This window comes from Coturnix japonica, chromosome 18 (genome assembly GCF_001577835.2).
Source record: "Coturnix japonica isolate 7356 chromosome 18, Coturnix japonica 2.1, whole genome shotgun sequence".
Lineage (NCBI taxonomy): Eukaryota > Metazoa > Chordata > Aves > Galliformes > Phasianidae > Coturnix > Coturnix japonica.
The window spans coordinates 4,043,639-4,069,678 of NC_029533.1; the positions used below are offsets into that span (position 1 = coordinate 4,043,639).

Genomic DNA, 26,040 nt, shown 5'->3' on the forward strand with positions numbered 1-26,040 from the left:
CTCACTGCAAGTGATAAATGTTGGTGTTTTTCTTTCTTTTCCCTTATTCTTTGTTGTGTGTTGGTTTGAAGCACCAGGCCATGCAAGGTGAGGATGTTAAATTTAGACAAGGGTTTTCTCCCCAGTCATGCTTACCATTACTCACCCGTCTGCTCACCCTGCGTGAGTCAGCTGGAAATGCTGCTCTCCGGAGCTGGAAACCTATTGCAGCACCCACAGTGCTCAGGGCTGGCCGTGCTGTCATGGTCGCTGCTTCATCCTCCTGGCTGCCCTGGGACAGCAAACTGCAGACAGGAGGAACCTGGAGCCAAAGGTATTGGTTTGCATTGTGCTATTGAAGCTGGGCTGTGAGCCTGGCTCTGCAAATGCTGCATATCTACATGTTGGCTTTGCCTTGCTCAGGTCTCATCCCAGGGCGGGCAGCGTCTGGGGGTCTGGGGCAGCAGAAAGATGCAAGGAGGGTTAAGGGGAGGGTGGGCCCATAGTGCCCTCATTGTGAAAGCTTCCCCCCCATCCCTGCTCCCCTCGCTGCCCATTTACAGCCTGGCTTGCCAAACCATCACAGGGTTTTTGCGCAGTCATCGGAGCCGGGGTTTAAAAGGAGAAGTGAAACAGGGATGTGTTGAAATCAATTGTTGGACCATTCGGCCCGTTTCCGTTCAGAGCTTCAGATAAGGACGGCTGGAGGCTCCGGGATTATCAGGTGGAGAGGTAGGAAGATGAGCAGCGCTTTGTGCTCCCTTGGCGCCAGCTTCTCATTTAGGGACAAGATGAATCTTAAAGGCTGCGGTGCTGCTTGTTGTCCATCCACCTCTTAGCTCTGCTACCCCACAGCAGCAGCTATAACCCCTATGATCAACTATGGACTCACCTTATAGAGCCCTATAGCCTATAGAGAAAGGGCTTTTCCTTTCGGGTGTTATTTTTAAAGGGGATGGAGAGGTTTGCTCTGTATTGTGCTTTACGTGGGGGGTGCTGTGCCTGCTGTGCCTTTATCTCTGCGGTTCCTCTTTGCTGTGACAGATTTTGCAGCCAAAACCAAACGCAGACACCAAAGCGTTTGTTCCCCAGCAGCACCGAATGTCTGGCATTTCTGCTTTGTTCTGTTGGTAACAGCACACCATGCTGTGATGTCCCATATCAGCATCTCTGTGGGGCTGGGCTGCCTCCTCTATGTGTCCCATCCATGTCCCATCTGCTGCCTGCCCGAGGTTGTAGTGAGCCCTAATCCAGGATTCCTATGGGGCCCAGGAGAGCACAGAGCAGCACAAAGGGCAGCACACGATGTGATGCTGAGCTCAGCCCAGTCGGTTCTGATAGGGATCAAGGGGGAGGGCTGTGCTGGTGCGAACATCTACGTGCTGCCATCAGATATAAGTGTTTACAGGAACCAAGGCCGTCAGCAGCCCCGGGTTCTCACTCATTTCCTGCTCTTTTGCTCACTGAGCTGCACTGCAGGGATGGCTGCTGCCCCCTCCGGCCAGGAAAACCCCATGGCTGTCCCCATCCATGTGTGCAATGAGTGCATCAGTTCTCAGCCCAACCTTGTTGGGGTTATCCGCGTGCCATGGGGTGTCTGTGTGCCACAGTGTTTCTCACCCCGCAGCTTTGGGGCTGTGTTGCAGATCCCATCATATCCCATTTCCATTGCTGCAGATGAGTTTTGCTCTCTGTGGGGTCCCCCTCCCGTGCTCATGGGGTACAGAACAGCCCAGACCCTCCTCAACTCCAATCACTTGTACCTTCCTATGACCTCTGTTCCCCCCCTCTCCCAACCCCTCACTCACAACTGATGCCAGACTTTGGCTGTGACTCCCTCCCTTCACCCCACTCCTACACCCCCATTGTGCTGCAGCTCCTCTTACGCTTCCGTTTCTGCTCGAGTGGCCGCGGTGCGATAGGGGCTGTGGTTTCCTCTGAGCGTGAGAGTGAGGGGAAGGCAGAGCAGGGTTAGGGGGGGGCTCCCAGCCCAGCCCCAGGATGGCAGCTGCTGGAGGAGCATCTTTGGGGACCCTCCCCAGGGAGGAGGAGAGCCCTGAGGTAGGTGCTGTGGGATGGGGATGGCAATTCGGGATGCAGGAGTGGGGTGAGCGTGTGCTCAGGTGGAGAAATGGGGTGAGTGTGTGACCAGAGTGGGCTGGTACCAAGGGAGAAGTGGGACTGAGTCCCCCGGATGGCAGTAATGTCCCTGCTGCCAGCTCAGCCCCCCTTATCCCCACCATGTTCTGCACTGCAGCCCTGCTGTAACAGGAACAGCTTCAGTGTTAACCTGCAGTGGTGGCGGAGCAGAACCCAGCACAGATGGTCGGGGGATTACAGCAGCCCTAGATTTGCCATAAGCAAACAATGACGATCCAGTGGGTGGTTTTGTTTCCCACTAGGAGGATCCCGAGGTCATTCCGGGTCTTGGGTTGGGCTCATCCATCCCCCCCCCAAACACCCCAGCACTATCTGAGCTGGGTCAGTGCTCAGCACAGGAAGGACCAAATGAGTTTCAGACATTTCCAATATATGAATTTGGGGGTTTTTTGTTTGGGGTGACTCAAAACCAATGTTCTCAAATGCTGGGACATTTGATTTGGACAAATCCCAAATGGCAAACAGCCCCATCATGGTCACCATCCCCTGGGTGAGGACAGGCAGAGGGGAAAGATGGTTTCCATTCCGTTGCCATAAGTGCCATCAGGGCATCTTTGGGGTTTAGTGGCACCTTTGGGATAAGCCCACCCTGTCCCCACTGCCCACCATCGCCATGACCCCAGACCTGATGGGAGCCCCCTCCTTCCCCTCTTGTTTCCCCAGATGGATCTCTCCCATCGCTTCTCCAAGCAAGAGGTACGAGCGTGTGGGTTCCTATGGTGCCATCACTGGGGCCATCAGGGTGTGGGGGCAGCACCTTTGGGTGCAGGAGGAGCACCCTGCAGTCAGCATCCCCTGTGTGCAATGGAGGGGAGGGCAAGCACAGACAAGGGAGGACACTGCGATGGCAGTGATGTGATGGCACTGTCCCCACAGCTGGCCCTGCTCTACCAGGAGGTGCTTTACACCATCCGGCACCGTCTGGGCAAACCCCAGCCCCAACATGTTGCTGACAGCAGAGAGCTCTGTGCCTACGTGCAGGAGGTGGGTGCTTCCCCCCATAGGACCATTGGAGGGTGATTCCTAAAGCCCCCCCCATTGTTGGGGATGGCCACAGGGTGTTTCTCCCTGATGAGCTTTCCCAGTTTTCCTGCTGCTCCTCACCCTTCCAGCTGGGAAGTCCCTGGCTGCCCTCCAGCCACCATCAGCAGGGCCACATCTGTTAGCAGCCCTAATGTTTGTAACAGGCTTTCGGCATGGATGCGGAGGAGCACGGGGCCATCCTGCAGCAGGTCCAGGAGCTGGAGGTACGGAGCAGGGCATGGTCTGTGCTGGGGGGTGCTGGGTTTGGGTTTGGGGTGCCCCAGGTCCGTGTGGGGGCTGAGCCTGTTTGTAACAGGGGGCACTGAACTGTCTCTTAGGGTCAGTGACACCCCATTGAGCACAAAGCAGCATCACTTCCTGGTGCACATCCAGCAGCAGACATTGTGGCTGCTTTCCCCTCTGTTAAGCAATAATTTCTCTCTGCCAGAGCCCCATTTTCTGTCTGAAAGCCACTGTGAAAGAAGCCAAAGGGATTTTGGGGAAAGACGTCAGCGGTAAGTGGAGCCGGGTGGGTGGCTTTGCAGAGGGGGGCAGCTGCTGCTCTCAGTGGGGATGGCACTGCTGGCTCTTACAGGGTTCAGCGACCCTTATTGCCTGCTGGGCATCGCATCCAAGAGCCAGGAGCTGGCCCACCCCGACAGCAAGAGGAGACTGAAGGCTGTGGTCAAGGACCTCATCCCTGAAGACCAGATCCATCGCACACAAATCATCAGCCAGACCCTCAACCCTGTGTGGGACGAGACCTTTATCCTGTAATCTGCTCCCATTGCTACTAAGGGATCTCGGGGCTCCCAGGCTGTGTGTGTGTGGGGGGGGGGTGACTCCATTTCCACACCTCTGTCTCCCCATCTCTGCTTCCACCTCCATGTGCATCTCTATCTCCAACTCCATCTATCTTCACTTCTACCTTTGTCTATCTCCACTTCCACCTGCACCTCCCAATGGCCGCTGTCCTGCCGTGTGCTGCTGCTGCAGTGACAGCTGCCGACCATTCCTTCCAGGGAGTTTGAGGACATAGAAACAGCCAGCTTCCACCTGGACATGTGGTGAGTGCAGCTGGAGCAGAGTTCTGCCTCCCAGCACGGGGCTGGGGGGAGCAGTGGGGTGACCCTTGGATCTGCACTCATTGCAAAGCCCCCAAATCCCCTTGGACTCCATTTCCCTTTGCAATGTGATAGAAACATGAACTCCTTTCCGTGCTGCTCGTGCCCACAGGGACTCAGACACGGTGGAGTCAGTGCGGCACAAGCTGGGTGAGCTGACGGATCTCCATGGCCTCAAACGGTGCGTGCTGCCATGCGGGGCTGTTTGCTCCCTGGGTTCACTAAACACCCTTGGAGGAAAGGAGGGAGGGCAGCAGTTCTCTGCTATCCCCATATTGCTTTGCTTTGCCTGGTTCATGTCCATTTGGTGACCGCGTGGATCCCTTTGGTCACCCCTTGCTCCTTTCAGGATCTTTAAAGATGCTCGGAAGGACAAAGGGCAGGATGACTTCCTTGGGAACGTGGTCCTCCGCCTGAAGGTGAGCCCTGGATGTGACTGAGACCTGGAGGAGGTGACCAGGACCCCCATCCCTATGGCAGCCCATCCTCATAGCAATGCTGTGTCCCTGCCCCTCATCTCTGCATACACAGGACCTGCACTGCTGGGATGACCGCTGGTACCAACTGGAGCCGCGCACAGAGACGTACCCCAACCGGGGCCAATGCCACCTGCAGTTCCTGCTGACCCACAAGAAGGTAGGAGTGAGTACAGCCAGGGTTCTCCAACCCCACACTTTTTGTGTCCCCAGCTCTCCAACTGCTGGGGTTGGTTATTGCACACATGCTTTGCACGCATCGTCTCATTGCAGAGAGCCACCACCTGCAGCAGGACGCAGCCGAGCTACACCGTGCACCGCCACCTCCTGCAGCAGCTGGTGTCCCATGAGATCCTGCAGCACCAGGTGCCGTGGGGAGAGAGGAGCAGTGGGGATGGGATGGGGGTGATGCCCTTTGGAGGCTGCACTGTGATGGGGTCAGGAGGTGCCTGGCTGTGGCTGGGGACTAATGCAGAGCTCCTGACCCAGCTGTGCATCCTGGCAGGCCGGTAGCACTGCCTGGGATGGGGAGCTGAGCCCACATGCCAGCACTGTGTTATACCTACATGCCACACAAAAGGATCTCTCCGACTTCCACCAGGTCATGGCGTGAGTATCCCTTCTCCATTTCCCCATTCTGGCTGTAGTAGCACTGGGGAGCCCTTTGCCATCCCCTCAGGGCTCACCCCATCCTCTCCCCAAATCCCCAGGCAGTGGCTGGCATACAGCAAGCTGTACCAGAGCCTGGAGTTCAACAGCAGCTGCCTGCTGCACCAGATCACCAGCATCGAGTACCAGTGGGTGCAGGAACGACTGCGGCCGGAGCAGGTGGGACACAGGGAGGTGTGACCCTCACAGCCCCTGCTGGCTCCTGGTCTCTGTGCTGTAGGGAGGGCAGGAGCTTGTAGGGTATGGGGCTGCCCAGAGACCTCAGGGATGGGCTGCAGGGTGTTACTGGTAGGGAAACCGGTCATGGGACCTGGACAGAACAGGGAACCCCTTATGTGAATTTGTTTCCCATCACACAGAAGCTGCTGCTGCCCAACTGTCCCTCAATCCCAAGCACAGTGATGACAATGAAATCTGACCCAGTTCCTGCTGCCTCCCCATGGCCTGTTTTCCCAGGGCATCCGAGCCCCCTGCTGTGATATGGAACCTTTCATGCATAGCAATGAGCTTTCAGCACAAAACTCAGCCCCTTGGGGGAGCAGTTCCTGGGAGCATCAGGAGAGGAGCGAGAGCCTTGGGGCTCTGTTCTATGCAGCACCATGGTCCCAGCATCACCCATAACAGTGTCTTCCCTCCCTTCCCCCAGAAAGCAGAGCTGGCAGAGTCCTTCCAGTCCTTGCTGACCTATGGGCTGTCCCTCATCCGGAGGTACCGCATCATCTTCCCCCTGTCTGTCTCGAGGTCCACGGAGCGGCTGCAGTCCCTGCTCAGGTGAGTCTGGTTGTTGGGAGATGTGTTTGCTTAGGGCCTCCTAAGGAAGGTGGTGTTGCCTTGGAGGGGTCGGTGATGGCTTTTGCCAATGGTTCTCCCTTGGCAGGGTCCTGGTCCAGATGTGTAAGATGAAAGCTTTCAGAGAGCTGTGCACACTCAGCCCTGACCTCCCCGGAATGGTCTCCGAGGCACTCAAGGTAGTGGGACCCCCTCACCCACCCCCTACCCCTACTTGGCTTCCTCCAGCTTCAATGCTGTCACACTGTGGCTCCTCTCTTGCAGTCAGGCACAACTGAGTGGTTCCATATGAAGAAGCAGCACCTCCAGCCTATGGTGAAGGTCAGTTCCCACCTCTGCTGCTCCATAGCGATGGTGCCCAGCCCTACAAGCACAGCGCTGCTAATGTGGATCTAACGTTATCTTGCTACCCCACAAGGACAGATGGAGCTCAGGTCATCTCAATATCGCTGAGCATCCCAAACGAGCTGCTCCTTCTTTTTCAGAGCATGGAGGAAAACGGCAAAGCTTTGGCCAAACTCCTCTTGGAGGTGATAGGAGATCTCCAGCAATGCCAGAAGATATGGAATAAATTCTTTATCAGGTGGGGTGTGGAGCTCAACCCCTCCTCAACCAACCCTCCATAGGACCAAGAGCAATGAGGCGCTTTGATGCTTCATTCCCTGGTCCTTGGGTCCCACCTACAAAAGGAGTGGTCCCAATTCTGCCCTGCAGAGCTCTCCTCTCCCTAATGGCATAGGATGGGTTTGCTGGGTTGGGGTTGGCTCCTGATTCTGTTTCTCTCTTTGTAGCACCTTGAAGCTGAATCTCTTCTCCATCGCCTACCTGGAGCTGGAGAGCCTGGTGAGTGATCCCATGGCTGCTCTGCACCCCTGGAGTCACCATCATTATTCATCTATTTGCCAGACCCAAAGGATCTCCTGGGATGCCACATGAAAGGGAGTGCCATGAGCTGAGCCTCACCCCATGGCTTCAGGCCCCATGGCCTCCCCAGCTGGACCCCAATAACTCCATACCCCATGAGCTGCCCTTCTCCCCTTTGTCACTGCCAGGTTGCGGAGCACGTCCAGGGGCAGCTGCGTGAGGTCGATGCTGGCATGTCCAAGCCGACAGCTGAGAGCCTTTTCCAGCTCTACCTGAACCTGCAGGAGCTCTACAGGATGAAGGACTTCCTCCCAAAGAGGTACCAACCTGGCAGGGATGTGGTTCTGGAACGGGGCAATGAGCAGCAAGTTTGAAGGAACACCAAAGCCTTCCCTCATTACAACCCTAATTACATCCAAGAGCAGGGCTGGTGTTGGGGTGAGCAGCACCAGAAGGGTTTCAGGCTTGGACTCGATGGTCCTTATGGGATCCTTAGTTGGACTTGATGACCCACCCGGGTCCCTTCCAAATACATTCTATGATTTTGTGCTCTTTTCTCAGTGGGTTTTGATGGGGACATCTACAAGGGGACTTTTCTCCTTGTTCTGTTGCTTGTGTATGAGATGATGGAGGGTTGGAAGCCCCATGCCATCACCATGCGCTGGGAGGAGCTGCTTTCTCCATCCACAGGGATGGTCCTTTGGCTCTGAGTGATTTCCACCAGTGGTTCAAGGAAGCTGTGCCGCAGTGGCTGCAGAAGGCCTACAGCATCGCACTGGAGAGAGCACAGAGGGCTGTGCAGATGGACCAGGTAACCCAGGAGGAGAACATCCCCCTCCCCAGCATTTGGGCTCTCCCTCATGCTCTCCCAATGGGGTCTTTATCTCATGGCTATTTGCTCCCCTGTGCTCCTCACCCCCATGCCTGTTTCATGGCTCTGATGCCACCACGGAGGTCCCTCTTGCAGCCTGGTTCCTCTCCCTGTGTTTTGGCTAATGCTATGAGCCATTTCTTCTTGCCTTCAGAAAGAGAGGAGGGAAGGCAGCTATGGGGCCAGGGGGCTCTTCACCCTATTCTTCAGTGTGGTTCAGCATTGGGATGGAGAATGAGGGGAAAGCTTGGGCTACTGCATTCTTATCTCCTCTATGCCCCAGAGCAGATAGATGATGATGCAGAGTGAGTGTAGGAAGGATCTGGTGATGCTCTTAATACAAAGGAGCAGCTCTCCTGTGGGGTTGGCTCAGTTGGTTTTGCTCTGTGCCCTCCCAGCTGACACCATTCGGGGAGCACAACAAGCACAGCACGTCCACTGTTGATCTGTCCACCTGCTACGCCCAGATCGTGAAGACCTGGCAGCAACTCAACTGGCCGGACCCTGAGGAAGCCTTCATGATCATGGTGAAGCTGGTGGAGGTTTGTGCTCTTGGGGCTGCCAAACAAACACAAACAGCTTGGGGTCCCAATGAACGGGGCCAGTGTCCCATGCCAACATGGTGGTCTCCGTGCTGCCCCTTTGGTATCATTTGTTCCTTCTCAACCATGCAGGATATGTGCAAAATCGCCCTGATGTACTGCCGGCTCATCAAGGAGAGGGCTGAGGCTCTGTCGCTGTGTGAACAGAACGAGGGGGAAGCAGCCAACAGGGTTGGTAATGGGGCAGGACACTGGGTCTGGGGGAGGTAAGGTTTGGCTGTTGTGTCTGAGCAGATGAGCAGCCAGTAATTGGGTCTGGGTTTCATGGGGATCAGCTGGTCCTGGTGGCTGTCACTGTGGGAAAGCGGGAGGGGAAACCGTGTGGGTTTGGGGTTGGGGAAAGAGGTGGGATGAGGATGATGGTGGGGGTGAGGATGGGATTGATGGGAGAGATTGGAGATGAGAGTGAGGATGAGGATGGGATGAAAATGAGGGTGGAATTAGGGCAGGGATGAGTGGGAATGATGACAGGGATGAGGATGAAGGCGGGGGGGGAGCTGGGGTTGGAGCCAGAGCGATGACTTGAGTAACAGCCTTCCTCCCCAGCTCTGCATCGTGGTGAACAACATCAAGCAGCTGCGGCTGCTCATCCTGAAGCTGCCATTGCAGCTGGACTGGGCCCAGCTGGAGCGGCGCACGGGGGCCGTCATTGACCGGCAGCAGATCCAGCACACGCTGCACCATCAGCTCGACAGCGCCGTCTCCTGTTTGGACCACGAGGTCCAGGACGTGGTGCAAGCCCTGGCCACCAAGGTGACCACCTGAAGTGAGGAAGGTTAACCCACAGGGATGGAAATAAGCCTCATCGTCTGTGTGTGTTTTTCCTCTTGGCAGCTGGAAGCGGGCATTGCCAGGCACATCCAAGAGCTGTCAGCCTCCAACAACGCTCAGGAGCCTGAGGATGTAAGCAGCTGCTCCAACCCCCCCCGCTGTGCCCTGCTGAATGCAGCTCCTCCGTGCCCACCCCAACGCTCCTCTCCTCCTCTGCAGTCCATCCTCCCTCTCATGAAGTTCCTGGAGTCGGAGCTGCAGTACCTCAATGAGCACCTGGTCCAGGAGAACTTCAAAAGGTGACCAAGGACCCCCGTGGGGCTCAGGGCCTTGATATGGGGCTGAGCTTGGGGTGTGTGCCCTGTATGTGCCCCAGCTCACTGCCCCCTCCCTCACTCCGCAGCCTCCTTGCTCTGCTCTGGCATCACACCTTGGCTGTGCTGACAGCGGCTGCGGGGCCGCAGGTGCCTTCATTGCAGCACTGCAGGAAGCTGCACTGTGCCCTGAAGGTACCTGGAGGGTGGGGGTGTCCCCTTGGGTGGGTGGGGGTCCCTGGTTGGGCACCTGGTTACATCTAACAGCATCCTCCTCTCCAGAGCCTGGAGCTGTGCTTCCATGCTGAGGGCTGCGGGCTGCCCCTGGAGACCCTGCACAGCTCTGCCTTCCTGGTATGGTGCTGGGGGGGCTGGGATGTCCTTTAAGTGTCCTATGGGGAGGGGTGTCCCCAAGGCTGCAGACCCTGATGGTCACTCATCATCCCCCCTGCAGTCTCTAGAGAGCCGCCTGGCCCTCTGCTCCTCCAGCAGCCGCAAGCTCATCCAGAAGTATTTCAGCAACAGGATCCAGGAGCAGGTGGGAGTCAGGATGGGACCCCCACCCCTTCCCAGCACTGCCTGCCCTGTCAGCAATGGGTTTACCCCAGTGCTGGGGTCTGTGGCACCTGGAGGATGCCCCCATAACACCCCTGTGCTGTGCTGTGCAGCTGGACATCAGCTCAGAGAAGTACGGGGCCGTGACCATCAAAGCTCTGTATCGCCCTGCGGAGCAGAAGCTGCGCGTGGAGGTGCTCAACGCTGCCAACCTCATCCCATTGGACTCCAACGGTGAGAGCAGGGGCTGCAGCACGGGGGCTGCTGAGGGAAGAAGGGAATTATTTCCCTCTATGGAGTCACCCTGGGCCAGGCGGGGGTGTCCCAGCCCCATTGCATGGCTGGGTGCTCCAGATGATGCCCAGGACCAACCATAAGGGATGCAACCCAACCCGCCAGGCTCCAGTGACCCCTTTGTGCAGCTCACCCTGGAGCCCAGGCACGAGTTCCCAGAGGTGGTGGCCCGCAGCACCCAGTGCAAGAGGAACGAACTGCACCCCCTCTTCGACGAAGCCTTCGAGTTGTACGTAGGGCAGCCCCCAGCTCCCCATCCCTACCCCACACAAGTGGGTCCCGTGGTTGGCTTTCACCTCCTGTCCCCTCTCCGTGGGCTGATGCTCAGGGGAGGCTGAAACACAGCAGGGGGAATTGGGGTGTCCTATGGGCTTCCCACAGCTCCAACATGGGATGAGATGTCCCCATGTCCTACCCCACAGCCTCATCCCCTCTGAGAAGTGCCGCCAGGACGGGGCCTGCCTGCTGCTCACTGTCTTTGACTACGACACGCTGGGTGCCAATGACCTGGAGGGAGAAGCTTTCTTCCCCCTGTGCCACGTGCGTGGTCTGGATGCTGATGAGGACCAGGCTGACATGGGCTGGGTGCCCCAAACGCGCCTCCCGCTCACCCACCCCAAACCCAGTGGTACGGGGCAGGGGGGGATCCCACCCCCACAACCAGCCCCACATTGTGTGTCCCCCCACCCCACATCACTCCCTTTTTCTCCCCCCACCCCCAGGAGATGAGATCCTGCAGCTGTTGGAGTGCAGGAAGGGGGACAAGGAAGCCCAGGCCTTTGTCAAGCTGCGCAAGCAACGAGCCAAGCAGTCCAAGGAGACGGCATGAGGGGCAGGGTGCACTAATGGGGGGGTCCAGAGTGGGATCCTATGGGGACAGCAGGCCCTGCCCCCAGCAGTGCCCCCCGTGGGGCTCAGGAGGGTCTTGGGGTGGTTGGGGGTTTCCCTGCAGACTAACACTACGTTGCCTGGCCGTGTTCCCAGCCCCAGTGCTCTGCATGGGCAGCAGCATCAGTGTGGGGCTGGGGCAATCTAACCCCCTTGGTTGTCTCTTTTTTTCCCCTTTATTTTAAACTAAAAGCATGGAAGCAGGTGTGCTGGATCAGTCTTTGTGGCAGGTGGGAGAAGGGGGGGGGGGGGGCTCTGTTTGCAGGGGAATTAAAAGCATCACCTTCCTGGCTGCCTCCTCTGCAGGGAATTGAGGTCAAGCTGTCTATGGGGGCGGAAACAAAGCTCCTTTGGTGCTGATGTGCCACGGCCAGGCTTGACCGAATTAAAGCAGCCATTTGCTGGCTGCAGTCACTTGGTTCTGTCCCCATGTTGGGCATGCAGCTCTGCAGAGCAGCACAGTGCAGCAGTGGGGTGTGAAGGAGGGTCTCTGCTTGTGGAGGGGATGCTGTTCCATGCTGGCACTTCTGCTGTCTCATGGCTAACAGTCTAAATGGGTCAATTTGGATGGATGACCATTGTGCCTGAAGAAGAATAAGCAATAAATGCAGCCTTAAATAAAAGCTCATCTATGGAAACTCAGAGAGGGCAATGCTGCATCCAATGCCATATACAGCAACCCTGCAGTCACAGGGGCTCAGCTGTGTATGGGGGGGGGGGTAACAAAACACATCTGGGTCTGTGGTTGTGCCATTCCCAAAGGGTCCACCCCACCCAACCCCATTAGACCCCCCAACCCCATCAGACCCCCCCCTTATCCTAAAGGGCAGCCCCAGAAGAAGGGGCTCAATGCAGGAGGGATGAAATCAGCCTTGCTGGAGGGGAGCAGCGTGCTGTGATGGCACAGAGCCCCCCTGCCACCCCCAGCACACACACATACTTCACTCACACACTCACACTCACCTTTATTCTTCGCTTTTCTTATTTTTTTTCTTAGCAAAAAAATAAAAATTTATTGTCCTCTAAAAAAAAAAAAAACCAAACAAAAAAAACCAAAACAACACCACAACATCCATCCTGCCCTTGGAAACTGTGACACAGCTTGAGTTCTTTCCAGCCCCACATGCAAAGGTCATTCTGCCAAGAAAAAGAGAGTCTAAAACCAGGTTATTTCCGACAGCCAAAAAACACATATTTACAGCGTACGAGAGAACGACAGTTGAAATCACAGTTCTATACATGGAATCAACAACACGTTTACACACCATTAGATCACCATTCTGCCAACTTCTACACGGACTCGGGGCGTTTCCTTGCCCTGCTCCAACCTTCCTGGGGGTGGTGAGGAGGAGCCTGGCCACGAATCGCCACCAGAAATACTGCAGTGTGTTATTATTATTAGCATTATTATTATCTTGTTTTCTTCTTTTTTTAACGTATATTTGTACTTTTTAACATTGGAAGCTACGGAGTTGGGGAAGCCCCGGAAATCTCTCCACTGCAGTGAGTGGTTGCAGGAATACTTCACTTGGAAAGTAACACTGCGCCATACGTGGGTCACAGCGAGGCTGATGTTGGCCATTGCTCCAAGGTGGAATGGAACTCTGGTCATATTCTTCCTTCTCAGATGGGGGGAAAAGGAGACAGAGAGAGGAGATTCGGAGGCTACAGAGCAATGGGTCACTGAATCCATTTGGCATTAAAGGTTGCCTCACATGCAGCTCAGAGCACAGAGAGCACAAACCTTTGGGGGCTGCTCTGTGCTCCCACCGGCCCTGAATTGCAGCTCACTGCACCTCTCAGCTCCCCTCTGCAGCCACAGCTTTGTTTTCTTGGTCTCTCTCTACCCAGGAGATCGTTGTCTCAAGCCATCTGCTTCTATATCGTTTTGCTATAATGAAGTAAAAGCTTATTGACCTTTAAGATACTGTGCTTTCACAACACAAGCCAGGCTCCCTTTCCCCTCCCTTCCCCTCCAGCTCTCAGCTGAGAAGCATCACTCGGGCCAACGCTTCCCAAAGAGGGGAGGAAAAGTCCATCTCCAATAGGGAGCCTGTGTGCACAGGCAGCACCAGCTGGGGAGGGCAGCTCGCACTGAGCCAGCCCTGCTGCCCTTGGTTGTGCTGGATTGCTGCACGGCTCGGAACAGGGAGCTCCTGCCTCGGCCAGAAGCTCGACAGTACATGAGAGGGGTTGTACACATCATAGCACCAGGTTGCTTTGTACAAAGAAGTCTTGACGCACCGCGTGGAAGATGGCTGCAGAGCTCTGAAGCCATAACGCAGTGCTGGGAGGATGGGTCACAGCCAGGGGCACAACGCTGCCTTCCCTCTGCCCTGCCCTGGCTCAGGCAGCACATATTGCCCTGTTCACAAATCACACAGAGCCGACCTCCTCTTTCCCACCAGCTGCCTAAGAAAAATCATTCACATTTCAGATACTTCTTTGTTTTGAAAGCAGCAAACAAACAAACTCACAGAGACCTCCATTGAAGAAGCGTTTCTTGAAGCACCGGAGGAAAGAGAGAAGAGCTGAAGTGATGCACAAAGAGAGAGGGCTGAGCTGGGGCCAGGGCAGGGCATGGGGTGGCAAAGAGAAGGTAAAACACCACCCATAAGCTTTGATTTCTTTGGTCCTATTGGGATCGGTTTTAAAAGAGAGGAATTGTTTTAGCTTCTGAAAAGAGGGAAAAGAAACCAAAACCCAACAATAAAATTAAACAAGAAAAAACATGCTTACTGTGGGCTGGAATGTTCCGTGTGCCCCTCTGTGGAACCTCCATGGGAACCAGGGGGGCAAGCATCACCTCCCCATAGATCCTATGGGGTACAGCAGGGCAAGGTGCAGCTGAAGGGGAGCGTGAAGAGCAAAGCAGGCTGCTGGGCTCTGCCTCTATGACTGTTAGAGACCTGAATCAGGGGGTTCATTTCCTACTATTTAATTTAGAGTTAAAACAAAACACCTCTTTTAACATATACCTTCATTGGGGCTTTTTCCTTCTCCCTCCCCGTCCCACTCCTGTATTCCATGCCACCACCCCCTTCCTTTTTGCTCTAAAACAAAAGAGAAATGTTCACATCTTTTACTAACAAGTCCTTCCCTAAGATCAGAGCGAGGCAGACGTGCTGCCCCATGGCCCAGGCATTCAGAGGAGGCTGTATATGACCAAACAGCCACAGTGTCCACCCAACAGCGTCTCTCCAATTAAAAGAAAGAAAAAGAAATGTAAAAACCTGATGCTAATTGCAATAAAATACATGTGGAGGGGGGAGAGGGAAAAAAAAAACCAACCCAAAAACAACATGTTAATGGGAAAAAACAAGAGAACTACACAGAGCTGTACTTAAGAGATCATCCAGGAATGCATCTTAAACCCTTGCCATACAAAGGAAAGGTGGAATTACAGAAGCGAACCTAATTAGGTCTTTGTGTTAGAACAGGAGGCTTTTCTGAGAGGCTCTGGAAATGATTTGGGTGTTCCTACAACAACAGGGAGGGCTGTGCTGGAGGTTCCAGTGCTTTTCCAGGGCTGGGAGGGGGCAGCGCAGGCAGCATCCCTGCACAAAGCAACAGGACTGAGAGAACGGAGCGGCCTTCTGGTTGAGATCCCAGCAGGTTACTGCAATCCACCCGAGGGGAAAACCCAATGGATGTGCTGGGAAAGGATGTCATGGGAAAGCTCAGCTGCTGGCAGGTCTAAACTGGAGGCGTTTCTTTTCCTTAGCGCACCGGACGGTGTTGGATTAGTCTGTGGGATTTCCTCTTTTGCCTTTCTGAAATGATCTAAGAGAATAAAAGAGGATCCTAATGGGAAGAAAGTCCCTGAGCTCTTTTTGCAGGTGGTGTTTGGGAACAACAGCCCGAAACAAACTCAGCAGGTCAGAGACACCAGTAAGGTCTACACGAGGGCGGTGGAAAGCCCCGTGCTCAGGAATGGAGGCTGAGATGGGAGGAAGGAGAGCAAGAGGGTTGCAGAGCCCTGCAGCCACGTTCCTCTGATGGAGATGCTTCCTTCTGCTCTGACCTGGCTGGTCCAGCACCCCAGCCTGCACAATGCTACCAATCACAGCACCAGACAGAGCAGCTGATGAGGTCTGAACCTTTAAATGAGAATCTGAAATTAAAGTCCTCTTCCTTTCTAGCTCCCTCCTCTCTGTAACATAACTAACACGGGAAACGCTGCCACAAGGCACCACGAGACCAACCAGCTTTAGAACTTCCTCATCAACAACGCTTTCATGTACACATACAAAGAGCGGCTGTGTTTATAAGCTTAAGTGGTAACACACACTGTGTTTTGTGCCACAGTGATGAGAAGGAAGAAGCACCCCCACCAAGGAGCAGCAGAAAGCACGGAATGCATGTTCCCCTCCAGCTCCAGCCTCAACTGATCTATCAGCACTTAGTTCCACTTTCTCTGTCACACCGGCTGGCACCATCCCTGGCATGAGGGGTTCTGGACTCAGCAGCTCACAGTTCACCCATGAGCTGCTGAAACAGGGAATGCCAACCCTGTCCATAAGTAAAAAACCCAAGAGTCCTTAGACTGCATCTGGAATTGTTTCACGTGATCCAGCAGTGACTACAAAAGAGGTCTCTGTGGCTAAAAGAAAAACCAATCTGGTCTGAAACGATACAAATTCTTCAGGCAGCCACCAAATCAAGGGGTGTCTGCAGAGAACCAACCTGTGCATCCATTTCCCTTTCACAAAGGGCTTCAGCTGACACAAGGATGATGACTCAAAGGCTGCTCAGATTCGCATGGTTAGCTGTATTAGCAATGATTATTGGTCACTGAATCTGGGGGCCTGGCTTGCTTTAGGTACAATATATATATAATTTTTTCCCCCCTTTTCTTCTTTTCATATAAATATACAAAGAGCGTAAAAAAAACTTTAAAAAGTGAACTTTGCTGTTTTTAAACGACAGACAAAGTTTCTGCACATTCAGAGATCAGCAACGTGAGGCTCACCAGGCAGGGACCCAGCAGAGCTTCCATCGGGGAGGACGGCTTTAACCAGGCTGGGTCAGTGAAAGAGCAGGGAGACCGAAGACGTGAAAACAAGTCATTTCAATCCACCTCGATCCTCCCCATGATCTCAACTCTTCCTCTGGAAAGCACGTGGAAGCCCCCTCCTCTTGCCCACCCTAAATCCTTCTGGAAATAGTCAAAAATTGGTTATCACCTAAATAGAAAAAGAGGAGAAACGCAGACTCTTTGCAAATGGCCCTTTGATCTGTATTAAAAACAGCTCTCAAAGTTCCTCAAGAGTTATAGAATTAGTGGGGCAAGGGGTGAGGGGCAGTTTAGATACGGGATGTAAAATATTAAAAAGTGCTCTGCAACTAATTTCTGTTTTATGTGGGTATGTGCGTGCGTGTGCATATATACACACATACACAAACACGCACATACGCACACATATATACATATATATATCTACACATACATATATATATGTACACATACATATATATGTACGTACGTATAAAGTTAAAAAGTTCTCTATGATATGATTAGAACGAGTGTCCTCAGAAGGTCACGACTGGAGGGCATGGGGCCTGTTGGGATGGCAGATGGGGCACTCGCCCTCCTCGGCGCACGTCTCACACAGCACTGCGTGTTGGCACGGTAACACCACCCGGTTCTCTTCCTGACACTTAAGGCATTTCACTGACTGCATCTGAAATACTGCCTGCAAGAGATGGGGACAGGGCAAAACGTAAGCATTGGATGGAGAAAACCAAAGGGTCTCGTCACTGCACGGTATGGGGAACTGCAAGGGGATGGGCTTGCAGCTGTCCGTCCATTTGCCTTCTGAAGCATAGGCAAAGCAGCACAGCACGATGCCCTCCTATAGGACCACAAAGATCAGAGCAGTTTTGATCGACTGGAAGCTCTGTTCCTTAGGTATAGATGTGGCTATTTTCCTAGAACTCACATTGGCTACATGCACACAGAACTGCTTGGACAGGCTGCTCATTTCTGGCAGAGGTACAGCAAAGGACAGCTGCTATCAGTAGGAGCAGAGGCAGCAAAGCCATCCCCTGCAGAGCCCTGGCACTCACCTTATCGACTTTCTCCAGGTTTGCCCGCAGCTGCTTCTGGAGGGTGTAAAGTGAAGAGAGTGAGAGGGTTTCCAGGTCAGAGAAGGAGCGCAGAAACTGAGGGTCCTGGCCTGCGTGGATCCTCTCCAGCTCCTCCTGTAGTTTCTTCACTTGTAGCTCCAAGGCTTCCCTCTGCTCCCGAGCCAGTTCACATTCCATGTTAGCTGTGTTGGCGCGATCATTTGCTTCCTCTGCCTCCTTTTTCCAAGCATCACAAGCCTGCAGATTCCAACCAACGTGGTAAAAGAAGCTGTTTAAATACTTGATCGGCCTCCAAGAAAGAATCTTAGGCAAAAAATAACCATTTCCACTCATTCCTTGCCAGGAGTGTATTCTGATCAATCTGCCCACTTCCCAAAACCTAAAACCCCACAGTGCTTTGCTTCACATTCACAACTGGTTGGGCTGCAGTCCTACATATTTGTCCCACAGAGGTAATGGGATTAAAACTGGCAGAGCAAGAAGTTCTCATAGATCTAAGGGAGCTGCCAGGCCTGAGAGACCTTCAGACACTTCAGTGCTCCTAAGACACCCTCCCGCTCCTCCACAAGTTGCCCCCATACCTGTTTGGCTTGTTTCCACGACTCTTCCCACTGCTTTATTGTGCCGTTGGCTTCATCCAGTTCTTGCCGTAGCCGTGCCAGCTCCGCAGCACCTGGACCTGACAGAAATGCAGGTGAGGTACTGGGCGAAAAACTCCCCGAAGCAAAGTGTTCCCATATGCTGCTGTTCATCCCATTTAAACCTGTTTCACAGGGAAATAGAGAGGGTTATGTCACAGGTGCTGGAAATTCCCCCCATTTCCTCCCTACCCCTGTGAAATCCAGGATTTAAAAACGTGTACAGAGGAAAGAGAAAATCATGCTAAGATTTATTTCATCCCTAGGACCCAAGAGTCCATCACAATGGGAATTTATAGAGGAAGTATACAGACCCCTGCAGAGTCTTAGCACAGAATTAGTGACTGTCACTGTAGAAGGACCAAGGAACCACTTCCCTATTTCAGGATGTTCAAATCATTGCTCTTGCAGGAAGAAATTCAAGGCTTAAGTGACAAAGCAGCAAAGAAACAGCTGAACCAAAGCTGACTGTTTTTGCACAGACTCTGAACTTTGTAGCTTTAATAACCAAAATATGTTTACGTAAAATAAGCATCCATGGGGGAGGACTGGCAGGAAAAGCTCCCACACAGGCAGGGCTGGATGATCCCCTTTGATGCCACGTGCACCCATTTGATGTAGGGGTCCTTTTCACCACTGGGTGCAGGCACCACCAAACTGTGGACACTGTGATCTTACAGATCAAATTGACTTTGTTTGCAAGCAAGCCTCTCACTGAAGGCTAACACAACACTACTTACTTCCCAGTCAGTGCCAGCCAACAGCAGAGTTGTCATGCAGCAGAGCAGTGAGGGCTCTTCACTGGCTCAAGCCACTTATCATTGATCCATTTCAGCTGCTCAGTTGAGAGCAAGTTTTAACAGAAGCCCAACTCACGTTTTGCCTTTAAAGCTCTTGACAAGGAGTCTAGCACTAAGCAGGCTTCTGGCAAGCCACAGATTCTGCCGCAATGCTGACCAAGCTCACCTCGTGGCTTCTTTTTACTCCCTTTCCACCTGATGCTCTCACTGGTCATTTGAAATAGCAAGTCCCTTTGATCACGAATGCCTTCTCTGCACATAGAGCATCTAACACAATGGGAACCAGCCCAGGACTAGGTTTTTTCAACTAAACTGCAATACAAATAAGTAATAACTACACACCAGCTTATACGCATTCAGTAAATCATATGGAAAACCACTAAGTAATAGCAGAGATGCCCTCTGAGGTCTCTTTTCTTATTACTGCAATTGTAGAAGTTGTTACAGCCAAACAAGTAGGAATCACAAGGCATGGAAGCATGGCTTTGGCCTCTGCAAACAAGTGATGCAGTTACACAGACAAACGCATGCAGCAGTAGATTTACAAAAGCATTTACTCATTTTATTATGTAAAGCTGAATATTAGAGATTAGAGCATGTATCACATTTGAATCAACATTTACTTCTACTATAAACAGAAAGAATTAGTATTTAGTGTTACAAACACAGAAATCAGCAGAGCAAGTGTCACGTAGCCTTGAGGCCACCAGTTATTTCTCAAGGTAACCCAGCATCTGCTTAACAAAATGCCTTTGGTCCTTCAGTTCCCAGTTCAGCCCATCAGATCTGAAGCTCCAAAGTAATTTCCCCTCCCTTCACACACAAATCAGATCCTCAAGAGAGGGGAAAAAAGGAGCAAAGAAGACACAGCTGGAAAACTGACTTTGGTCCATACTGCACCATATACAGAAAACAATTCAATGAACCAAGTTGGCTTAGAAGCCAACCTAACCTACAAAGCAGACCCAAGAGCAAACTGCAATCTCCACCTTGACTCAGCAAAGCTGAGAACTCAACCCCAGTGAAGTCTCAGCAAAATGCTGCTGGTAGGAAAGGTCAGAGCTCTTTTTCTTGATCTTTTTCTCAGTTTAGAAGTATGGGGAACAGAGAGAATCGCTCCCTTGTTCTCAAGATATTAACCAGCTCTTGGTAAAGCAGCTTTTGGTACTGCTGCTGTTGTCATGAGAAGAAGAGATAAGTGGCAGCAGTGAAATAATACATTGAAATTAAAGCTAACTTAAAAGAAAATACTTACATGGCACAGACAGGCATGTACATGGGACACACACACTGTGCATTTACCTAATGATCCATGAGAAGCTGATGTCCCCAGAAACGTGTTTTCTGATTGGCTTAAGTGCCCCTGGGGCTGATGGAGGAAATGCGATGAGAGGCTGACCGGTGGAGAAGGAGAGGCAGAGTGAAAGGAGGCAGAGCTTCCAAGGGACCCGGGGATATTTACAGGTGCAGAACTTTGCAGCAAACTCCCACCTGGACAAAGAACACACAGAGAGGATGGCTATGTATGAACATGAAGTATGGGCCAGAGCGCAGCGCAGGAGTTCAGAGCAGAAGGCGTTAGCTTCCCTCACTCCTAAGACCCTCAGGACTCCCTCCTCCTCTCACTGTGTTTGATTTCCCCTCTAAGCCTTTAGGAGGAGCACTGAAGCTGCTGTTCCATGAGCCACATAGGTTAAGACCCTGTAGAATTCAGTGGACTGCTCTGCCATTGGCCAATGCAACAAAAGGTTTCCTGAGCCAACTTCAGCCCCTATCAGTCTAGAGAAGATGCATCTGGTATCTGCTGAAATACTTGGTAATGAAAAACTCCTTTTTAAAGCATGTTCCTCTGCCTTTAATACTTCTCAACAACCTGCAGTGAGAAGACTGAACTGCTGAGCCAGCTCACGACCTGATCTTTCGAAACTCAGTGACTAGCTTTAGGGCTATTTGAATGTTCAGATCTCTCTGTAACTAAACAGAAACAAACAAAAACCTAAGCTCCAAAGACAGAACACTTCCCTTACACAAGAGGTCAGTCTGCCTGCCACACACACACACACACTGAGGAAGATCTCAGCCCTGCTGCCCACTCTTTCCTGATCTTCCTTCTCGGAAGACCACCAGATAACACCCAGCCCTGACACAACAGAGGAAAAGCAGTGTGGAGGATCTCAAAGCCACTGCAGTTGGTAGCGGCAGAAGCAGGGCTACCAGCAGACATGCACTCTGACCAGACTCCCATCTTTGGAAGGGAAGTGGAAGTGATATTCTTTAGGGTTCCTTCCACACCTCAGTACAACTCCAGGTAGCACAGCTCCCCTGGAAGCCTTCAGGAAAGGAAAGTTAGCTCCAAATCAAAACCTATCCTCAAGAACCAGGGCAACCAGAAACTGCACCACTTCTGAAAAGCTATGAGATTTCATTTTCCCCAGGATGGAGACAGATAGAAGAGGTCCCTGCCTACCTCCACACGTTAAAGATGAGACAGACATTACAGGAATCAAACCAGCAGATCATGATGACACTCTGAGATAGATGGATAGCATTACCAGGTCATTGAGTTTCCTGTTACTGCTAAGGAGAATTTTCTGCTTATGATACAAATCGTTATACTTTGGACTGGTTTTAAAGGTATCAGATACCTTCTACAGTCTACTTACATGCTTTATAAAAAAAAACAAAACAAAATTTCAAGCAAGCCCCATTCAGTCTTAAGAAACATCCCCAAGACACCTGGGCCTAATGGCAAGAACTCAGTCCTGCTAGTCAACAAGGGCAGGCTTTCACTTCAAAGATGCTCAGCAGTTGCCAGAGTTTGTTATCATAGCTGTTTTTTAATCAACGTTATTTGGGACTGGTTTTAGAGCTTCGTTGGGCTGGCTCCACTGAGGTGACTGGGCAACACTGCTTGGCAGAAGATAAAGAAAGCTCTGTTGCTTTCATGTACCTATCATGATGCCACTCGTGTGGGGCACTGTGCTGCTGTCAAATGTCTTCTCCAGGGCAGCCACTCCGAATTCATTCAGGTCCAGGTCATCCAAGGCAGACTCTGCCAGACACAGAGGTACCAATTATGTTATAAAGGACCAACAACTTCAAGAGATAGGATGGCCCAAAGAGCCTACATGCAGAGGAGCCTTTGCTCTCTATTTGTCAGTCTGCACAGCCCTACTATCCATCCTGTGCAACAGTTTGGCAGAAGTGTCATGGGCAGCTTTTCAGTTCAGGTTTTTTTTTTGCCTGATCCGATTTCTCTTTGTCTCAAAGCATTCTTAATTGTTAGATTAAAAAAATAATAATGAAAATATTTGATGAAATAACAGAAGTTCCCAAAGGTCTTCCCCAAACAGCTCTTTCAGGTCTGTCCTTAATATGCAATAGCACTACCTAATGAATGTCTGGGTCTGGCTTCTGCTTTGTCCCTGCTTTATTGAAGAGCCGCTTGGAAAGGAAAACCAGCAGAAGGGAACACTTCAAAATCATCTCTGAGGTTCAAAGATGAATGAAAAAAAATAAATAAAGGTTATGAATGCCTGCAATTTAACATTAAATCTACCGGAATGTACCTCATCACTAACCTCGAGCAAAATAATTTCATCCCACTTGTGCCCACTCCTTTCTATTATTATTTTTAACAAATTAATGAGATCACCTCAGAAATGTTAGATTAAAAAAAAAAACAGGTGGCCAAAAAAAAGTGTAACTACCTAAAAGGAAATGATTCCCCACTCTTAACTCTCCCGTTCTCCTTTTCCTTACAGCCTCTGTTCCACATTCTGTAAAGGGCAAGTCCTTGCAATCTACCTGCTGGTGGCCCTTGCTATAAATCTGCAGTTGTATTGTTGTAGCTGTAGAAAATACCCTGGTGATTTCCTGCCTGTTCCAAACCCTTTTCATCACTTTGACAAACCTAAAACTAATGCCCTTTACACCATCTGACATTTCACATAAGTGGCAGAGGCCTTCTGTTTGTCCTCTGGGTCAATTTCACCTACAATGACCTGTGGAAAACACGTGATGTCCTGGTCACAGAAAATGCCTACAGCCTCAGGAATCTGCCAACACTGACACAAACTGGAGTTCACTGGAACACTCGTGCTGTCCCAGTTCTCATACCTGGTGATCCACGTCTGAGGAAGCCCTACTAACAAGTGAAAATGGCAAAGTTACCTATGACAGACTCAACGGTGTCACTGGTTGGGTAGAAGGGAAGGGCATTGGCATTCATGCCTGGTATGCTGCTGGTGCCAGCGGGGCTTGGTGGTGTTGCAGCCAGACTGGAGGTGATACTGGAGGAAATGCTGGATGTCAGCGGGCTCCCCACTGGGAGAATACCCAGTATGTCCTAAAAAAGAGAGTTTTAAAATGGAAAGATGCACAAAATAAGACATCTATAGAGAAAAATCCCTTCAAAAACACGCAGGCATGAGCCAAAGATCAGCAGCAAACCTGTTTCTGCCTTCTTCCAACCTGACAGATGGCTGGTGCTACTGCTGGGCTGGGGGTGGGGGAGGAGATTAACAGCTTTTCTTTAATTTCTGCTGACTTTTTTTTCCCCTCCAGTATTACAAACATCCCTCAGGCTGCCCCAGAATTAACTCTTGTGACCCACGCGTTGCATGCAATCATAGGGATGGGTCACACAATCTCTCACTCAGACTTAGTTCAGTACATGACTTAGAACCTGATATTAAATTCTCTTTGCCAAATCCTTGAACTTAGATGACTCTGGAAATTCATTCCAGCTCTATATTCTGTAACCTGGAGACGCTCTCTGGCACTATGTCCAGGCCCATGAATTCTTCCTGAATTCACACAGGTCCAGCCAGTCACAAATAATTCACCCACCAAATCACCCCATCTTCATAAAATAATCCCTCAAGCTAAGCATCCCTCATGGCATCTGGACTGACATTTACTCCCTGCAGAGTTGTCTGGATCCACAGAGACCCGCTGTCTTTGTTTGTGGCAGTGTGAGCGCTAAGCCAGCAGTACCGTACCTGTTTGGGCTGTAACAAAGGTTGCTCCTGGGTCCTGTGTTCCAGTGAATGGGACTTCATTTTTGCTTGCTACGGTAAATAAACAAAACAGAAGATAAGCAGGGGGGATTAGCAGCAAAATTAAGAATGGCTGAGCACTGGCTTGCTTTGGAGAGGCCATGGGAGGCACAGTCCCCAACTCCTTCATGCTCTGCTTTGGGCACTGGAGAATTAGGGGAGGAGGAGTATGCAGCAACCTGAGAACATCCCCAACCCATTTGGCTTTCTATACACCAAGACATTATGCTTGGAGTTACATAAAGACTTGCCACAATGACATTTGGCTTCAGTGCTCTTCAGTGCCGCTATAGTCCTGCACTGGCACAAAAGACATCATAAGAACCAAGACCAAATATGGCTTATCTTGCCTTGCTATAAATAACTCACCACCCCAAGCAGTGTCTGAAATAAATAAATAAAAATAGAGCCAGAACCAGTGGGAGGCACACTGTGCTTTTAAATTATGTAAATATTTTGCAGCTTTGGGAAAATAAAGTACGCAGATGATGGCTTCCCTCAACCTCTCTTAGCTCTCAGCTGCCCTCGCACAGTTTCTAGAAGAACAGAACAGATGTAATATTAAAGAGAACAATTTTATGGGGAAGAATCTGGATCGTCTCTTCAAATTCCTTTCATCATCTACACACAAAAAAAGTGATAACAGGCCAATTCTAAAAGCAAAAGCATCCCTCTCCCATTGCTTGAAACAGAGGCCTCAAAGCTATAAAACATAACTGAGGTCAACGCTGGCTGGAATTGCAGAACTGCCAACATGTATTTAGATTTCCACTACCCAGTCTAAAAATTCAGCTTCAGGATGTTGCAGCACGACGCCCTTAACAGGCTTCAACCCTCTTGCCTCAAGACATCAGCAGTGCTGAGCTACACCAGGCAGAGCTGGGAAGGATGTGGTCTCAGGAGCCTGTTGGCGTGTAACGGTCTGCAGCCTGTGCTCTGCTCCTCTATGCTGCTATGTGTGCAATAGCAATGCACAGGGAGATTAGTGATACCCTCTGCACACAGAAAGGGGGCAAAGCAACTGCTCAGAGTCAGGTCTACTTGGTTGCCAGCCCCCTCTATGTGAATCAGATGTGATCGAGGAACAACATCTGCTCAATCATTTGCATCACCATCTCCACAGGACAAAATGAACAACAGCAGTAAGAGATGCCATGCTGGCCTGAAGCAATACACCTTGATTTCTTGGCTTAAACAGTCAAAAAAAGAAAGATAACCTGACATAACCAGGCAGGTGAAAGAGTAGCAGCAGCAGGATCCATCCCCTGTTTCCCCTGATTAAATCATTTTCTCTGCTGAACTCTCTGCCTTTGGGCAAATTTAGGGGAGGGGGGAAGGGGGTCAAGGCTTTGCAAATAGGCAGCCAAGATCCTTCTGCAGCAGGTTCCACTCTCTCACACTTCTCTAAGCCACATACAGCGTGCTTACACACAGCCAAGCTGCTACCACACCAACCGCAGGCTTGGCTTCCTTTGTGTGCAATGGCTGCGTCGCATTACTGCATCTGTGTGTGCCTGATAACACGCCTGCTAGATTAGCCAGCACATCCCTGCCCTGTTTGACACTCATCTGAACACAAGATGTGCTATCAACAGACGTCAGCAGCTGAAGTGAAGGCACACACAGCTGTGCCCCCTCGCTGCGAGGTTTTCCTGCCAACGTGGCTGGCTTTAGTGCTGCCCAGCCTTACTGGAAGCTTTGTGGTTTTTTCCCCTCCTTTAAAAGAAAAAAAATGAATGCATTTGTGAGCCAACCCTGCTTCTCACCACCTCACATCCAGGTAATATCAGTGTAAAATGGACTAAAGTAATTGTCACTGCTACGCCAGTCTCCTTTAGCTCCAGAAGGGCACATACCAACACAGCAATGCAAAGGGCAGGCTCACGCTGTGGCAGTCAGGAAAGCAAACAGGGGCCATAAATTATGAATGAAATTGAATCTTGTATGACCAGCACGTAACAAGGCTGCTGGACTTCCCAAACACCTCCCGGTTGTGGCATTCGGCTCCTTCCAGTGCTGCATTTTCCAGCTTTGAGAATTTGGAACAGTATTTTTAGCCCTCGCTGCTGGCTC

At 51.5% G+C, this 26,040-nt stretch overlaps 2 protein-coding genes across 12 annotated transcripts in view; one reads left to right on the plus strand and one right to left on the minus strand.

Annotated features, from left to right (window-relative positions):
* Window positions 1-158: 158 nt before the first annotated feature.
* UNC13D (unc-13 homolog D) lies at window positions 159-11,584 on the plus strand. 5 transcript variants are annotated; one of them, XM_015880163.2, is made up of 33 exons: window positions 159-313; window positions 543-711; window positions 2,803-2,835; window positions 3,016-3,123; window positions 3,327-3,386; window positions 3,611-3,677; window positions 3,758-3,935; window positions 4,185-4,229; window positions 4,399-4,467; window positions 4,636-4,705; window positions 4,818-4,922; window positions 5,036-5,128; window positions 5,268-5,371; window positions 5,473-5,590; window positions 6,078-6,202; window positions 6,309-6,399; window positions 6,485-6,541; window positions 6,706-6,803; window positions 7,012-7,063; window positions 7,273-7,403; window positions 7,775-7,895; window positions 8,354-8,497; window positions 8,630-8,728; window positions 9,104-9,310; window positions 9,392-9,460; window positions 9,548-9,627; window positions 9,732-9,837; window positions 9,925-9,996; window positions 10,097-10,180; window positions 10,311-10,431; window positions 10,597-10,720; window positions 10,914-11,119; window positions 11,214-11,584. In XM_015880163.2, the coding sequence occupies exons 3-33, from the start codon at window positions 2,803-2,805 to the stop codon at window positions 11,318-11,320; spliced, it is 3,144 nt and encodes a 1,047-aa protein (XP_015735649.1). In that variant the 5' UTR covers window positions 159-313; window positions 543-711; the 3' UTR covers window positions 11,321-11,584. The 5 variants fall into 5 exon arrangements, 4 of the variants coding, with proteins under 4 accessions (XP_015735649.1, XP_015735648.1, XP_015735651.1 ...); XM_015880162.2 differs by having other exon boundaries at window positions 566-711; XM_015880165.2 differs by lacking the exon at window positions 543-711.
* Window positions 11,585-12,529: 945 nt separating this feature from the next.
* Window positions 12,530-26,040, minus strand: part of UNK (unk zinc finger) — a 40,130-nt gene continuing 26,619 nt past the window's right edge. For 5 of the 7 annotated variants that reach the window (XM_015880014.2, XM_015880011.2, XM_015880009.2 and 2 more), the window contains 7 exons: window positions 23,911-23,979; window positions 23,081-23,255; window positions 21,858-21,959; window positions 20,210-20,398; window positions 18,051-18,232; window positions 17,449-17,706; window positions 12,530-17,075 (listed from right to left, as the gene is read on the minus strand). In XM_015880014.2, the coding sequence (XP_015735500.1) occupies window positions 16,920-17,075; window positions 17,449-17,706; window positions 18,051-18,232; window positions 20,210-20,398; window positions 21,858-21,959; window positions 23,081-23,255; window positions 23,911-23,979 (1,131 nt within the window). In that variant the 3' untranslated portion in view covers window positions 12,530-16,919. The remainder of the gene's footprint in view (window positions 17,076-17,448; window positions 17,707-18,050; window positions 18,233-20,209; window positions 20,399-21,857; window positions 21,960-23,080; window positions 23,256-23,910; window positions 23,980-26,040) is intronic. The other 2 variants (XM_015880013.2, XM_015880015.2) reach the window with 2 other exon arrangements.